The sequence below is a fragment of the Leptodactylus fuscus genome, chromosome 6 (assembly GCF_031893055.1).
Source record: "Leptodactylus fuscus isolate aLepFus1 chromosome 6, aLepFus1.hap2, whole genome shotgun sequence".
In the NCBI taxonomy this organism is placed as follows: domain Eukaryota; kingdom Metazoa; phylum Chordata; class Amphibia; order Anura; family Leptodactylidae; genus Leptodactylus; species Leptodactylus fuscus.
In genome coordinates, this window is record NC_134270.1 from 21,357,230 (window position 1) to 21,375,381 (window position 18,152).

The following is an 18,152-nucleotide window of genomic DNA, read 5'->3' on the forward strand; positions in this document are numbered from 1 at the left end:
GTGCGGCGCGTGTCCCATGAGTAGAAGGAGCCACACCAGATTGGTGGTTATGGAGATCCTGGATCAGGATTTACATTCCAGAGGTCCTACAAGTAAGGACCTGGGTAAAAAAACCTAAAGATCATGAAAAGATGATAGGAAGGAGGTTGGCCTAGGAGTATGATAAAGTGAAATGCACCTACCCCTGGTCCACTATTCTGGTATACCGTCTCCCATGCAGGCACTAGCTGCGCCTGAATTGATCTGGTTCTGGCATCATTGGTCACACATTGTCCACTGGTGGTGTTTTTAAAATGATGTTATTGGTACACAATGTGATCGCTGAGGTCAGTGATTGGCTGCAAAGTTCACCTGAATCACATCATTTACAGCCTGGCCAGTGCCTGAACAGGATGAAACAGGAGACGTGTGGCTATTCCTCCATGTGAAGTTTTTGTTTAGTAAGTTCCAGCTTCAGCCCCCCACCCATGTGCACTTTGGCAACACTGATTCCTATCCATGTTCCTTTTGTGCTCCCATACATTATAATGCCCCTATAGTGGCTCTGACACAGTATAATGCCCCCTCGTTGTGACTCCCACAATTTTAATGTGCCCCTGACTGTGCCTCCACCTTATAATGCCTCTCTGAATATGCCCCCACTTCATAGCCTCCTCACCCTATAAAGTACCAGCAGCATAATGTTCCCCTCTTGGTGCCCCCCACACGATATCCATTGTCTCCGCTTGGTATCCCCAGAGTATGTATCAAAAAATCCCCCAACCAATACCCACTTCACCCTATTCCACCATGGTCTTCCCCTGACTCTGCTGCAGGTGGCTTTGGAGAGCAGCAGGGACAATTTAAAGAGGTCCTTTGATGTCCTCATGCACATGCAGTTTTATATACAGTCTAGCTGGGCTGTGAGGAACGCCCACCCCCTGGTACTTGTCCATAGTCCTGTACTGCCAGAGGGGACGTTCCTTACCACCCAGTGATGATGCTAAGCTGTGAAGAACACCCTTCTGACGGTGGGCAGAGATTAGTGCCAAAACTAATGGCACCGACATCTCCAGCCCCAGGGAACATAATGGGAAAGTTGGCAGTGCACTGAATTCAGCGCACTGTCGACCTTCTAGTGGTATATAAAACCGCATGTGCCCGAGGACATGAAAAGTCCTCTTTAAGGAGACTAATGGTAAAGAAGGGACCGAATGGCTTCCTGCTTCACCATTGTATTCAACTCATCTGTGCCTGGGTGAAACAATGAGTTGAAATGGAGACATACAGTACAGTACCTCCTAGTGAAACTGGAATGGTTGGCAGGCATGGTACTGGCTACAGAGCATCTTGTTGTCATGCCACATAAGATCACAATGTTGCACTGCTACGTTGCAGTTTAGGATGTGGTTGCTGTACAAACTGCCAGTTACTGTGATAGAACAGTTGTCAGTAATCCAAGCCTGCACGATTTTAGTACAATCCTCATGTCCCAGAGGGCTAGGGGTTCCCTCATCTCTATGTACGACTGGTAGGGCAAATGCTACATATTACCTGAGTAATTCTTGGTGGTGCTGTCCCTACTCTTTACTTGACCAACACAACACAAATCTCTGGCTATATTTGCCATCATACCTATGTACATTGGAGGGAATGTCTCATGGATACATCCCCATTTCATATACGCTATAAGGACAACATATTGGAGATTTCATGCTCAGGGCCAACACTCTGTATATGTATGGCAAAAATGTGTCACAAACACACTAACAACAGTACACAAGTTTAATGTGGTAGACACAATAGACCATATACACTTTATAGTGTTTCTATATTTCGTTCCTTTATAACATTATTATTATTTTATATCTACTTATTTTATATCTATTTATGATCTACTTACGCATCGTGCACGCTGGGCGGGCATTCAGGGTGCGCCGTCTTTATCCACGTCTCTTCTTCCTCCGATGTCCTCCGGTCCCATCCTCCTCCTGCGCTCGCGAACTGACACTGATATAAAAAAATGGCCTGGGTGCCTGCGCAGTAGCCATAGTAGAAGCTGCATGCCACTGCGCATGCGCCCAGGCCATTTTTTTTATATCAGTGTCAGTTCGCGAGCGCCGGAGGAATACGGGACCGGAGGACATCGTTGGAAGAAGAGGCGTGGATGAAGAAGAAGACACACCCTGAATGCCCGCCCATCGTGCACGATGCGTAAGTAGATCACATTCTTTTTTATGGTATTATTTTAAAACTGGGGGGTAGTTTAATATAATATTTATGGTGCCTGAATAGCCTTTTTAAAGGCTATTCACGCATATGTGGGGCTCTATCAGCATGATTTTGCTGATAGAGCCCCTTTAATGTGTGGTGGTCGTACTGTGGTTTTGCAAAAATTAAGACATAATCACCAATAAGAGTCTATGACCATGTCCCATAGGCTAAGACTACACAAAAACTCAACAAAGGGGACATTAAGATCACTAATATCATTCTGTAATCCTACAAATATGGATTTCTTTAGGGGTAGTGGCCACAGCGACATGCCGGTTACAACACAAGCACTTTCCATCATAAGAACCAGATACGATAGTCTGAGTGAGCCCTTACCTCTTGGGTTTGACTCACCATGGAGACCTAATTTATCGGCATTTTTCTAAATTCACCTGCTCAGATAACCCCCCCCCCCCTACCCATTCCCATGTGAAAATCATATAAATGGGGCTGACCAACCAGCTGTGAGGTTTTAGTTGATGGGTGTGGTCAAGTCTCATTTTTTGATTGTAATTACTACAAATCAGCTGAACTTGATGCAAATTCATAAAAAATCATGGGACGTTGCAGTATTTTAGTAATTATGGTAGAAAACCGCGCCTCAGCCCCACCACCTGAATAATCCCTTACAGTTCAGGTGAACATGATAAACTTTGGCATTGACCTCACGATCTCTTCTGCTTCCTTCTTTGTTTCCCTCCACAGCAGGTTCTTAGCAGAACTCGGAAGAATTTGTATATCAGATAAGAGCACAGGAGAAGAATAGCAATAACATCCAGGAGATAATACTGGTACCACGGAAGGTCAATGCCTGCTGCCCGCAGATGCCCGGCTCCTCCATGACGAATAACATACTCAGTCCAAAACACAGCCAAGTCCCTTGGTGGAACAGGGACATCATGGTGCAGTTGAGAGAGATGTTTCATGGCTTGGCTGTAGGAAGGGTCATCGATTACCAAGCGTATAGCACTGACTATATCCTGGGCAGTGATATCTTGTGTGTTCTCCAGGAGGACAGCAGCCCCTCTGGTTTTTAGGCGAAGGATATTTTCATATTGGTCACCAAAGAGCGGGAAACCCACTATGGGAACACCATGGCATATAGCCTCATACACACCGTTTTCACCACCGTGGGCTAGGAATACCTTGGTCTTTGGGTGACTGAGAAGATCATTTTGTGGAAGCCAATCAACAGTCTTAGTGTTATTTCCAAGGGTGTCCAAAGGCTCTCCAGAGTAACGCCAAATTACCCGCTCCTTTAGTTGAGCCAAGCCAGCTGCGATCTCTCTGGCGATGTTATGTGGTAGGGTCCTAACAAGAGTACCCAAGGAGAAGACCACAATGCCATGCTCTGAGTTGTCCACAAAGTCTTGAATATCTTGAGTGAGCGGTTTGGGAGCTTTGCACTGGAAACCTCCAATGTACACGGTATTAGGCATGGTAGGACGTGGGAACTCAAAGACAAAGTCTACTTTCATTAGATAGATGTCGGCCTTCTTGTACATGTCATACACACTGATGTCAGTTTTGAGATAGCGCTGAACCAATTTGTCATAGCCTGGGTATATCAGAAGGTGGCTGACCACCTGGTATAGGCAATAGAGGCCTACATTTTTAACCTTTTCTGAGAAAACCATTCTGTCTGTTATTCTGGAGTTTATAACAGGCACATAGGAAAGAGGGGATGGTGCAATAGCAAAATGTATGTCTTCTGTGGGCATCCACCTTCCAAAAAATACAATGGGAAGTTTTAAGTAATGAGCCAGCATCACACCTGCTACGTTATAGGGGTCGGCAAGAATCACTTCAAAACTGCCATGCGTCAGACCTTCCATAATCTCCTGATTTTCAAATAAGGCCTCAATGGCAGCTGTGCCCATCTGCGTGCTTGTCTGAAGGGCTTGGATGAACTCCCAGGCCAGGGTGAAAGATGATGCATGCTTGGTGAAAGCTTGTTGGAAAATCCAGTTCAGGGCATAGTCTTCAAACTCCTTTCTGTTCATTGCTTGTTGAAAGGCCATGGGTATTGTCAGCACCTTGTAGTCTTCAGAGGTCTCTTCGATGTATAGACTGGTTGAGGGTCTAAGAACAGTCAGCTCATGTCCTCTCTGTATCAGCTCCATCATAAGGATTTTGATGTTAATCCAGTGGCTTCCTTCTACCGGCACCACAAGAATCTTTCCAGCCTGTGTACAGGTTATGAAGAGCAGAACATAAGTAAAGAGAGAAATCCCACGTGTCTTGTCAAGAGCAGCCATGGTAGAGAAGTTAAAAATCTGGAAGTCCTTCAGGAAACCTAGAACTTCCTAATATACAATGTGCAGGAGAAAAGAGGGCGTGTGTATGATTGCCAATCACGAACGAATACAGCAGAGTCATCCTGACATTGTAGATTGGCTCCTCCCATGTATTCTATAGAAGAACCTTCAGCCCTTACAATGTCAAGTATATGAAAGGTCTTGAAACTTCCCACTGCTTGTGTTTGCAGAAAGTAACCAGTTCCTTTATCTTTCAGCACATAGCTGATTATCTGTATTGTCGCTCAATGAACTTTAACCCAGGGGTGGGGTGAGAGACTAGGAATGAAACATCTCTGGAGCACTGCTAAACGCCATGGCATCCTACTAATATTATAAATGTGAAAGTTTGGATGTTTGTTAGTCAATCACGCAAAAACGCCTGAACGGATTTGAATGAAATTTGGCGATTAACACATAGGCTTAGACTATTATGAATTTATGTTCACATACTATATTACACTGCTCCTGCAGCAGCTTATCTCAGGTTCTGATAAAGCCAGGGCTGTTATCTCTCTATGAAAACACTCAGCTAACCCTCAGTCCATTCTGTACATGCTTTTGCATATTATCTGATCTGCTCCAGGCTGCGCTGACACACTGGATGGGAAAACACCTTTAATCCATATTGACAGTTTGCCAATTTTAAACATGCTGGGAAAATGAAATCTAATTTGTCGCTAAATTCTAAAAGAGCTGTGAAGGAAGCCAGAAGTCACAGAGTTCTCCTCAAGTGGAGCTGAGGGAGATCATCAGTGCCAACAACACGCTCTTTATATGGAGTCCCAGCGAGTTGCTGAGGTGCCGGAATAATGACGGGCACAGCACAAGGAACGAGTTCAGTGGCAGGCCAGCTTGACACCTGCCGAAACACCAGAGGAGACGGATCATCAATGCCAACAACACGCTCTTTATATGGAGTCCCAGCGAGCTGCAGAGATGCCAGAACAATCACGGGCACAGCGTGAGTAACAAGTTCAGCGGCAGGACAGTTTGAGAGCTGCCGAATTGCCGGAGCATGCAGATAATCGATGCCAACAACACGCTCATTATATGGCTTCCCAGTGAGCTGCTGAGATGCCGGAACAATGACGAGCACATCGCGAGGAACGAGTTCAGAGGCAGGCCAGCTTGACAGCTGCCGAAACACCGGAGCAGGCAGATCATTAATGCCAACAACACGCTCATTATATGGCATTCCAGCAAGCTGCTGGAACAATCACAGGCACGGTGCAAGGAACAAGTTCAGCGGCAGGCCTAAGAGCTGCTGAAACGCCAGAGCAGGCAAACCATTTGCTGAATATAGGCGGATCACCGACGCCAACAACACGCAGAGGAAGTTGCGAGCAGAGGCTAGTTTGTTAATATACTATGGCACTACTTATGGTACAAAAAAAACAACTAATGGCTAAAAACAGATGAAGATGGAAGGAAACTGCCTATTTTAAATAGAAACGGATCAGCTTTGATATGGATTTTTTTTGCAGAACACAAACGTGTAGTATGTCCGACTTTTCTGTCCTGTAGAAACTGACCTGTTTTTACTTAACATTAACTCTTTGTAAATGGATCGACATCAGTTTCCTTCTAGCATCAGCTTTTTGCAGTCGTAAAACTGATAAATTCATCAAAACATGATGTGAAGGCCAAATCAATCTGAAATATTTTTTCCTAATTTTTCTTGCCTAAAACTGGGATGCATCTTGTTGTCAGGTGTGTCTTACAGTCCAAAAAATGGTAAATTCAGGACACGGTCCGCTATTGTTCCACTTGCACCTTCACAATAGTATGTATCGAGCCTGATAAAATAAAGCATATCCTATCCTTCTTTACTTTGTCATCTGTTGGGGAGAATCATGACATGCACATAATATATAGTAAGAAGGTCCCGGTGACAGAAGCCGAACCAAATGAACTCTTATGAGAATGGAAGGAAGTATGGCCCATGCTGCACGGTATTCCTAGGATATGACTATCAACATGTGTTGAATAGAACTGTAATGGGAATAGGGCAGGATTGATGCAAGCAGCAGATATTAGGTGAGCATCAGTGAATTGCAAAAGGACAACCAGAGACATTGGACTGGCTGAGGATGGGAACCAGAAGATTAAAACCACAGTCAGGGCTGAGGATGCCAGGAAGAATGGAGACCAAGGCTGGAGCTAATATAAAGGATTCTTAAGTGGGCACCAATGGAGACATCAGCCCATACTGTGCAGCTGTGAGCAAGACCTGAAGGTGGGGCTAGGAGTGACAACTGAGAGGTTGTCCAATGACATCATCAGATGATTTTTGCTGCAGTGGATGTGTAATTGTCTGCCACACAGTCACTAAGGGCATATTAGGGATAAGGAGATGGGAACAAGGTATAGCCCATTGTCAGGCCATTTTTCTCATGAAATCAAGGCTTTTGCAGATTTTCACTGCGTCTCACTTATTGCTCTGCTGAACAGTATATGAAGATGCTGAGAAAGTTGTGTAATTTGTGGAACAATGAGGAGGCTTTCTATCCAAGACTCACAGCCTCCATGACTACAGCAGTAGGGGAGCAGGACTCAAGCTTCATCACATGGGGGGTAGGGGAGCAGGCCTCACACACTTTGTCTCTGAATTGAGTGTGTGTGTGGGGGGGGGGGAGTAGGAAGTCAAAAACAATATAACTAAATAATTTAAGGTCATATGTTGTTCAGGGCCAGTAGAAAGCTGAATGATAACTTCAAAGTGTAGTGGTTTTCACCGATTGGAGGCCAAGGTAAAAAGACGACTCCCGGCGATACAACCCCCCACAGACCGTCACGTTGTAGTAGTTTATTTGTAAACAAATACTCAACTAAAGTACATCAAATTTCTTCAGAATTAGAGAAAGCAGCGGTTTTGTATGTTACCAGGATTTACTACAGGAAGACAGAGGCCGAGAACCTGGCTGGGCACCCCCTCCCCCATCCATTAGGGTCCGCCCCGTGCTCATAACGGAAAGTCGTAAGAAGTCCAACATAGGACCTCAATGTTTAAGGTGGGCTCAGCCCTGGGGCAGATGGGCATTCACTGGCATGTTTAATAACTGGACACCAGATGGTGCTGCAGCTGGAGGACAGAGCTGGTCCAATATTGGGGCTGGTGCACAAACAGTAATACATTATAGAGCCAAGTCTAATGCAGATTTCACACACTGGTGTTACAGTCAATGTCCTTTAAGCTGGAGCCTCCTGGTGCAGAAGTCCTGATAGTCCGGCACTTGGTATCTCCATGGTGGTTCCTGCAAGTCCTGATGAAGCCGTTGAGACGTCTGTGTAGATGTGGCAGCAGCTGTGTATATACAGGTGTCTGATAGCTTGCAATAGTACACCAGCAATCTGTTCGCCATTTTCAGGGGGGTAGTCAGTTATTTGAAAGATGATTTCAGTCATTGAAGGAATTCATATGATAAATGAACTTTTTTTTAATCTTAATTTCTCTGTAGCCCAAAATGGAGGAGCTTTTGCTGTGCTCACTTTAACCCCTGCGGACTAGCTGATCATCAATTAGGAGCAGAAAGCAAGTGAGAAATGCTGTAACACTGCCCTCTACAGGCAACACTATAACTAGCATAATACTGCCCCCTACAGGTAAGATCATTATTACAGAAATACGGTTCCCTATGAACAATAAAATGCATCTGAATGGGTATAAATATCTATGTATCTCTGGAATCCCTGTACAGCGCCCCCACCAGGCTGCCCACATGAAGCTTTTATTGCATGTCTACACCTAAACTGGTGATATATCTATTCCTCTGCGGCCACAGATTTAGAGGTTAACAGTCGAGAGGGATGTAAGTGTTGCTTCTTGGCTGAGCAGGCAAACCTAGCAAACTCCCAAGTAATTCCTGTATTAGTGTATTTACTGCTGAGTTCAGAGGTGGGATGTTCGCAATGCCCATCTCAGAAGGTAGAGCTCCAAAACAGCTGCAAAGCCACACACCGACCCGGGATTTAATTATTAAAAAGAAAAATTAAAAGCATAAAAACCAAAAATATATAACCCAGGTTAGGTCCTTTCAGTTGGGGGGAGCAGGATAGATTTTTATTCAAATAAATTAGTAAAAAATATTATATTTGTTATCCGGCTGTGCTTCTGGAGATTACAGGGAGAATACAGCGTAACTACAGGCGGTCAGACACCCCAATAACCTAGGTGTGAGGGAGCAGAGCTGTGGGTGGGTCACTATGGCTGTCTTACTCTGCTTGCTGTCAGTAGGTTAGTGGCGGCATTCAGTAGGATGGTTCTATAGGGTCAATGTCAGTAGGTGAGTTGCGAGGCTTTCTTGTTGAAGCAGGGTCTGTCGGTGAGAGACGTTGATGTCCTGTATAGGCTGTGGTCGTGTTTCAGAACCAGCTCCAGCTCCTGGAAGTCCTGCAGCCGAGCGACATCTTTATCCTACGGTAAAATGACATACGAATAGTTATGTGCTCCATTACTATCACAGAAGGATTTTCTTAAAGAGGAGCTTTCATCATCTCCACCAATTCTAGTTCTTAGCATCGGTTAATAGCTGCTGCTCCACTGATTCCAGCACAGTTGGATTTTTTCCCTAGCCCACACTATCCCTAAGCAACAAGCGCAGGTAGTTTTGGTACATGATGTGCTATGTAAGTTCTGTAATGTCAGGTGGGCGGTGTCAGGCAGGGGGCGTGATTCAGAGCTCCAATCACAGGCAGCCAGTGTCAGAGCTCAGAATCACACCCCCTTTGCCTGCTCCTGCCTGACACCGCCCTCCTGACAGTAAAGAGCCTAAACAGCATATCAGGCACCAAAACTAATAGCATTAACTGCTCAGGAATGGTGGGGGATAGAGAAAGAAATCCAACTGTGTCAGAGTCAGTGGAGAGGAGCCTATTTATTGAGCTGGACTTACTGCAGGAGGTGAAAGGTCATGTTTAAAGTGAAGCTGCAGCTTGGACACTTGCCATATAGGCAGTGCCACAATAAACTGTATAGAGACTCATACTTTACCCCGGTGGGGCCACGGCTGCCTGTCTGTCGGCTATGTTAACAATGCAGAGCTGAACCCAATATAAAATTCTCCTGCACTGGTATCATATGCCATCTCTGCTCCATACCCTTAATCCTACTATTCCCTCTTCATGTTGGGCACAGTACACCATATCTTCTGGGACTGCCCCATCTGTCCATTTTGGAGGAAGGTTAAACTCCTCACTGACATGCTTTTTGTGCAGGGTGTGCTGTTTGACACCCTCGCCTACTCAAGTTGCCTTCCAGACATCTAGGAAGAAAACTTCTAAGCTGTTTCTCTTCTTGTCTACTGCAGCTAAGACCGTCATTGCCCTTGTTTGGAAAGAGGTACTCCCTCCCACAGGGTCTGAGTTGGTTGCCCACATGAAGGATATCCGTAGCCTCGAGTTCTTGACTGCCACTCTTAACCACACGGTGGACTCTTTGGCTACTATCTGTCACACTGGGACACCTCCTGCATTGTCCATGGTCTCTGACTCCTGCTCTCCCTATCCCCTCCCCCTCACATTTTTCCCTTCCCTGTCTCATCCTTGGCATGTTGTTGTTTGTTTTACTGTTTGTTCTTGGTTATTTTTTTTTTATATTGTTGGACTGTCATGTAACATGTTGCGGCTCTTTTCACACGTTTTTTTTCCTAATTGATGTATGTTATATTGTAAAAACTCCTTAATAAAAATTATACAGGTAGTCCTCGACTTACGACGTTGATCCGTTCTTGCGCGGCGTCGTAAACCGAATTTCGACGTAAGTCGGAAACCTACCATACCGACGCCGCGTAGGAACGGATCAACGTGATTTAGTGTGCAGCGGCTCGGAACTACCCCCCCCCCCTTAAAATAAAACCTTGAAGCAGAATGTGAAACTTACCGAACGGTGCAGGGTGGGCGGGCATTCAGGCCTCCTCTTCCTCCGATGTTCCGTCCTCCTCCTCCGGCGCTCGCGAACTGATAATGGCCTGGGCGCATGTGCAGTAGCCGTAGTAGAAGCATTATGATACTGCGCATGCGCCCAGGCCATTATCAGTTCGCGAGTGCCGGAGGAAGTGGTCAGGACATCGGAGGAAGAGGAGGCCTGAATGCCCGCCCACCCTGCACCGTTCGGTAAGTTTCACGTTCTGTTTCAGGGTTTTATTTTACAAGCTCACTTGTAACAGCAAGCTGCCAGCTCTCTTCCGATGAGCAAGGACGAGCCTGCTGCAGAACCAGCATTGATTTGCCGCAGGCTAGTCCTTGCTAGCTGGGAGTGCTGGCAGTTTTATGTTACAAGGGAGCTCTCATCTCTAGTCGTAACCACGAAACGTCGTAACCCGAGACTGTCGTAACCCGAGGACTACCTGTAGTTAAAAAAAACAAAACCAATGTAGAGCTGCAGATTTCTTGGTTCACCCTGACTACATTCTCTTCTGCTCAGCTGCTGTAAATACCTGAACATGTCCAGCACCTCAAAAGAAGACGATATGGCCAAGCACAGCCACAAGAGCAGTCAGTGGGGTAAATCCCATAACTGCCCACATGCAGGCAGCCAAAGGTCTTCTGGGGGTAAAGTAAGCAGCTGCACCGTTCACTGGGACACGTCCAGCAGATAAGTGGTGTTTGGGAAATACTTTTAGCAAAAGGCAAACTCCTTTATGACTGCCATAGACATTGAGTGGGACCCAACTCTTGGAGTGTGAACGGGTGTCCGGAAGTGTCCCATGTAAATAGAGTGGTGGTACGTATGTGCCACTATGACAGCCCCAAAGAATGGAACAGAGCTACGAGGGAGCATGAACTACCCCTCTATTCACAAGGATTCTTACCTCTCCCAGCAGGAAGACCCCCAGAGATCAGGCTCTTAATCCCTATCTTGTGGATCATTACCCAGCCGAATATCTTATAAGTAGTGTTGAGCGAATAGTATTCGATTGAATACCTCGCTCCCATAGGAATGCGTGTAAGCCGCTGAACACCAAGGGGTTAAGCGCATCAAATATTCCCTGCGCTTAACCCCTTGGTGTTCAGCGGCTTACACGCATTCCTATGGGAGCAAGATATTTGATCAAATACTACTCGCTCATCTCTAATTGTAAGTATGATGATGCCCCAACTAAGGGTATGTTCACACAAAGTTTTTTGCAGGCTGAAAAAAATCTCTTTCAGGAATTAAGAAACCTTTTTTTTGCTGCATTTTTTTCCACATGATGCAGTTTTTTTCTAAGCTTTTTGTTGCGGTTTTCATTGTGGTTTTTGCTCCAGCACCCTGTATGGACCTTGAAACTTCCTTTTAAGAAAACACTTGCAGTTTTTGATGTGGTTTTTGCAAAAAACGCATCAAAAACCACACCATCAAAAGTGTCAAATTTTTTTCCACCTTCCATTGATTTCAAGGTGGAATTCGTCTGAAGATAGGTTATGTCGCTTTTCTTTTCCTCTAGCTGAAAAAATGAGCTAGAGGAAAAAAAACTGCTACTAACTCCCATTGAAATAAATGGGAGGGATATTTTGAGGCAGATTCCGCCTCAAAATCAGCCTACAAAAAACTCTGTGTGAACATACCCCAAGAGGACCAGGTAGATTAATTTCTAACATTGCTTTTTTGTTCTCTTAGGAGATAAGCTGCCACCGAAGAGGTCTGTGAGGGGACAAACGAGTCTGGCAGTAACCAAACACATGCACATTTGGCCAAACCAAGTGTGCATGTACACAAGGAGGCAGGATCAATAGCGATTGAAGGTGTATGGGCACCTCACAAGTGGATCCATTTAGATCCCCATCCTCATAGGGAACCATGAGGCACATCATCCTGCCATATTTCAGGAGATAGAGCCGCTAGAAAGCCTGGAGCCCCTCCCCCACAGGACACATCACGAACCTTCCTGAGCATGGTGTTGGGTAGTTTCCTGATTCTCTCCACGCTGTCAGGGCAGACCCCCAGCTCGTAGCAGCAGACACGCAGAAGTTCCCGATAGGTCAGCTCATCCCGGTCCATTTCTACTTCAATGAAGTCGTTGTCCCCAGGGGAACTGCTCTGAATTCTCACCTTCAGGACTAATTCTGTATGAAAATACAACAAAGACGAGCATGTAATAATGTAATTATTATTATCCTTCTACACAAGCACACATACAATGAGCAGAACACCATATCATGGGGCAGAACATATAATATAATCCTCAGAGAATACAAAGAAAGTTCCTCAAAGATTTTATGTTGTAAGTTTAATGCTTGTAGTCAATGAATTGTTTATACGCAGATTCTGGAAATCTACACGTACCTGGTATCTGGATATACTCAGGGCTGCAGATCTGTTATTATCAAAGCTGGCCATTCACATTTACTGCCCATGATACTCACCTTTCATATTGGATGGAAAGGCTCCAGTAAAGAAGAATGGTTGAAACACTTGCATAGGTCCACCATGAGCGCCCCCATGTGGCAGATTAGATGGGACAGGGGAATACATGCTGCGGTTCTGGGTGACGGGACCGCTCTGTACCGGCGAGTGTGTACATTCTGGTGGGATCTGCACTTCTCCGTTATAAAACAAGGTGGGGAACTTGTCGTCCTTCTTCACTGAGGTAGTGATGTGAATGTTCTCCACCCCATTGTTCAGCAGAGGGAAAGTAGTGCTAGGCGGCGGGGGTGCTGGTGGTGGCGGTGTAGAGTGTGAGGTACCGTTCTCAATGCAGGGGGTGGTAGTATCCTGTTTGGTGCTTTCTCGGGTGTAACTGTAAGGAAAGGGTGGGTTTGCCAGATAGTTTGGAATAAACGCTAATTCAGATTCAGGTTTAACCTCCTCAGGTTCTAGGTCTTCAACTGCAAGAGAAAAAAAAATTCTGAGTTTTCTGCAACTTGTGTTTCAATTCCTCACCATTTCCAATAGCTCTTCTTGCTGGGCCAAGACTGGAAGTGATTTCAAGCCTTTACATGTGACCAAGAATGTACAAATTCAGTGACCAAGAGCTTATGTATTGTGGAGAACTTAAGTACCAGCTTGTTTATATAAAACACCTCAATATCAGGTCTGGAAATACTCTGTGCTGCTGGGGGGACCATGCTCTTTCTACTATGTAATTCTCAGTCTGAAACCTCAGGACCTTTCACCACTTTTGGGCACATGCAGTGTTATATACTGCTGGAAAGCTGACAGTGCGCTGAATTCAGCGCACTGTCGGCTTTCCCGATCTGTGCCCGGTGTAAAGAGCTTACGGTGCCGGTACCGTAGTGCTCTATGGTCAGAAGGGTGTTTCTGACCATTAGCCAGAGACGTCCTTCTGCCTCGCGGCGCCAATCGCGCTGTGCTGTGGAGCGGGGAGGAACTCCCCCCTCCCGCTCCTGATAATGCTCGTCTATGGACGAGTACTGCGAGCAGAGGGAGGGGGCGTTCCTCCCCGCTCCACAGCACAGTGCGATAGGCGCCGCGAGGCAGAAGGACGTCTCTGGCTAATGGTCAGAAATGCCCTTCTGACCATAGAGCACTACGGTACCGGCACCGTAAGCTCTTTACACCGGGCACAGATCGGGAAAGCCGACAGTGCGCTGAATTCAGCGCACTGTCAGCTTTCCAGCAGTATATAACACTGCCTGTGCCCAAAAGTGGTGAAAGGTCCTCTTTAACACGCTTTGCTTGTGAAATACTCTGTGCTGCTGGGGACCCTGCTCCTCCCACTATGTAATCTCTGCCTGTGACCTCTGATAAGATCAGCACACTTCTCTCCTGAAATACTGTGTGCTGTTCCCCCTATTGGCCATTTTGGGGATCCTGTGGCCATACTTACCCCCCAGCGCTCTCTTGATTTCTCGTTTAGATGTCAGCTGTGCAGCTCTTTCTCCTTTGCTTGTGAATACGTCCTTGTCAGCCCCAGACTCTAGCAGGTAGGTGACCACGCGGAGGTGATTCCTCTTACAAGCCCAGTGTAGACAGGTCCTGGGGGGACACAACATACATACAGTGTGGTGACCGGGACATGCACAATACACAGACACCCCACAACAGTGCAGCACATAGAGACGTGTGACAAATAGACCCCCTGATCTGTAAGGGAAGATACGGTATTACTCTAGCATGTCTCCACCTTAGCAAAAGTGAAGCCCTGTTACTCTAGCATGTCTCCACCTGGACAAAAATGTATCCATGTAAATGTATCATCTACTTAACAGTAGGATTTAATAGTAGGTATGTACGTACCTATCAATAATGCTGAAATAAAGTTCGGCCACAGATGGAAAGTCTCACACCAAAGTTTCGATCATCTTTGGGCTAAAAATCTCTCCTTGCTGCAAATGCGGTCAATGCTTCATGACATGATTTCCAGACATGATACGATAATCGATGGATACATCTTTGCCAAGGTGGATACATGCTAGAGTAATACTGGATGATACACTGTATACATTTCTGACCAATTAGACGGCACCCCCACACTAAACGCAGGTCGCTCAGTTTTACCACCTACTGTGCCCCTCCATTTTATACATCAGGGGTCCCAGCACTCAGACCCCCACAATCAGATATATGAAGATGACATCCCATCTCTTCTTGCGTTACGTTCACACCTGTCAAATTCAGTGTCAAAAAGAAATCTGACAACAGTCTGTATCTCCTGCATTTGAATTGGCTTTCCAAACCCCATTCAAGTGCAATGGAAACTTATGGGTGTATTATTATATAAATGAACTATAATAATAATTGGTTTAAAACTTGAAGAAACCACCAGTGCTATACAATAGTGGTCATCCTCCAGTGCTATACAATAGTGGTCATCCTCCAGTGCTATACAATAGTGGTCATCCTCCAGTGCTATACAATAGTGGTCATCCTCCAGTGCTATACAATAGTGGTCATCCTCCAGTGCTATACAATAGTGGTCATCCTCCAGTGCTATACAATAGTGGTCATCCTCCAGTGCTATACAATAGTGGTCATCCTCCAGTGCTATACAATAGTGGTCATCCTCCAGTGCTATACAATAGTGGTCATCCTCCAGTGCTATACAATAGTGGTCATCCTCCAGTGCTATACAATAGTGGTCATCCTCCAGTGCTATACAATAGTGGTCATCCTCTAGTGCTATACAATAGTGGTCATCCTCTAGTGCTATACAATAGTGATCACCCTCCAGTGCTATACAATAGTGGTCATCCTCTAGTGCTATACAATAGTGATCACCCTCCAGTGCTATACAATAGTGGTCATCCTCCAGTGCTATAAAATAGTGGTCATCCTCTAGTGCTATACAATAGTGATCACCCTCCAGTGCTATACAATAGTGATCACCCTCCAGTGCTATACAATAGTGATCACCCTCCAGTGCTATACAATAGTGGTCATCCTCCAGTGCTATACAATAGTGATCATCCTCCAGTGCTATACAATAGTGATCACCCTCCAGTGCTATACAATAGTGGTCATCCTCCAGTGCTATACAATAGTGGTCATCCTCTAGTGCTATACAATAGTGATCACCCTCCAGTGCTATACAATAGTGGTCATCCTCCAGTGCTATACAATAGTGGTCATCCTCCAGTGCTATACAATAGTGGTCATCCTCCAGTGCTATACAATAGTGGTCATCCTCCAGTGCTATACAATAGTGGTCATCCTCCAGTGCTATACAATAGTGCTCATCCTCTAGTGTATTGCTGCAGAACTAGTAAATGTGTGCTAGGCTTGTAACATACAAATCCCCAAGGTGTGAACAGCTCCCTATGTCACCCCTGTCACCCTCCTGTCCCGGTGACACATGCGGTAGGAGAACTCTCACCATCCGTTGATCTCATTCTGGGAGTTGACATCCACCCCGGCACTCAGCAGCTTCTGGACTTCATCCAGGTCTCCCAGAGCAGCTGCTTCCCTGAGTCTTTCTTCCATGTATATGGGGATAAGACGGTCATATAGGAGCCGGCAGCCGCACTGTGTATACTAGGTACTACACCCCCCCGCCGGCCGGACCCTGCACTGACTCTGCTGCTCCCGCACTGCAGGCCTGGAGGGGGGGCGGCCGGACAACGGGCTAAAGGAAGCGGAGGAATAGCGCCCTAAGCGGCCCGGTACCGCAGCCCTAGATGTGGCCGACAGGAAAACGCGAAATTGGTATTTTGACCCTTGTGTGCATGTCCCAAAACACTGTGCTGGGGGGCGAGGATCGGCGTTACAACAGCAGCGGCGCAGTGTGGTTCCGGGAAACTGTGGTTCCGGGGTTATAATAACACCCTCATAGTCTGTGTGGATGGATAGACTGTAATATATAATAGAATATCGTAATATACCAGAATATAACACAATATATAATATAATATCGTAATATACCAGAATATAACACAATGTACAATGTAACATATGGCTGTAAAATGCATTATACCACAATATAACACAATATGCAATGTAATATCGTAATATACCAGACTATAACACAATATACAATATAATATCGTAATATACCAGACTATAACACAATATACAATATAATATCGTAATATACCAGAATATAACACAATATATAATATAACATAGGGCTGTAAGATGCAATTTACCAGAATATAACACAATATATAATATCATAATATATCAGAATATAACACAATATATAAGATAATATCGTAATATACCAGAATATAACAATATAACATATAGCTGTAAGATGCATTATACCACAATATAACACAATATACAATATAATATCGTAATATACCAGACTATAACACAATATACAATATAATATCGTAATATACCAGAATATAACACAATATACAATATAACATATGGCTGTAAAATGGAATATGCCAGAATATAACACAATATATAAGATAATATCGTAATATACCAGAATATAACACAATATACAATATAATATCGTAATATACCAGAATATAACACAATATACAATATAACATATGGCTGTAAAATGGAATATACCAGAATATAATACAACATATAAAATAATATGTAGCAATAATATGTAATATGACTATAACACAATATATAATATAAAGCCACAACATGTAATATACCTGAACCCCCCCACCAATATATAACCTAAAGCAATATCATGTCATATATCTAAATATAACACAACATATAATATAAGGCAATACGTTTGTATGTTCTCCTCATATTTGCGTGGGTTTCCTCCGGATACTGCAGTTGTCTCCCACACTTAAAAGACATACTGCTAGGGAATGTAGGTTTTGAGCCCTATATGGCACAGTGACTGACAATGTCTGTAAAGTGATAGAACTTTGGAGTCCAGGGGCCACTTCTTAGGGTCTTCTTCAACTCTGTGGTAGCATCAGCCATCTTCTTCAGCATGGCCTGCTGGGAGAGTAGCCTACCAGCCAGGGACAGAAATACACTTGACAGGCTGGTTAGAAGGGCCAGCTCTGTCCTGGGGAGCCCCCTAGACCCAGTACAGGTGGTGGGTGACAGAAGGACACTGTCTGTGGTGAGCTCCATGTTGGAGTACAACTCCCACCCCATGTATGAGACTGAGATAGCACTGGGCAGTACTGTCAGTGACCGACTGCTTCATCCTGTGAGAAGGAGCTATTGGAGATCCTTCCTCCCAACCGCGGCCATGCTGTATAATCTACATCAGGCTAAGCGGAGATCAC

At 45.1% G+C, this 18,152-nt stretch overlaps 1 protein-coding gene and 1 pseudogene across 1 annotated transcript; both read right to left on the reverse strand.

Annotated features, from left to right (window-relative positions):
• Nucleotides 1–2,864: 2,864 nt before the first annotated feature.
• On the reverse strand, nt 2,865–4,511 carry LOC142209428 (UDP-glucuronosyltransferase 2A2 pseudogene; annotated as a pseudogene).
• A 2,833-nt stretch (nt 4,512–7,344) lies between these two features.
• ANKRD40 (ankyrin repeat domain 40) lies at nt 7,345–16,683 on the reverse strand. The gene is made up of 5 exons (XM_075279494.1): nt 16,307–16,683; nt 14,321–14,469; nt 12,897–13,358; nt 12,415–12,596; nt 7,345–8,967 (listed from the first exon to the last, which is right to left on the reverse strand). Exons 1-5 carry the CDS (start codon nt 16,411–16,413, stop codon nt 8,830–8,832), a joined length of 1,038 nt encoding a protein of 345 aa, XP_075135595.1. The 5' UTR covers nt 16,414–16,683; the 3' UTR covers nt 7,345–8,829.
• Between the last annotated feature and the right edge of the window lie 1,469 nt (nt 16,684–18,152).

Excerpts from the sequence above, each read along its gene's own strand:
- ANKRD40 (XM_075279494.1), bottom strand. The coding sequence starts at position 16,413 with ATGGAAGAAAGACTCAGGGAAGCAGCTGCTCTGGGAGACCTGGATGAA. Across the intron at positions 14,470-16,306 it reads CAGAATGAGATCAACGGATG|GACCTGTCTACACTGGGCTT; the intron begins GTGAGAGTTCTC and ends GTGTCCCCCCAG. Across the intron at positions 12,597-12,896 it reads CTTTCCATCCAATATGAAAG|AATTAGTCCTGAAGGTGAGA; the intron begins GTGAGTATCATG and ends ATTTTCATACAG.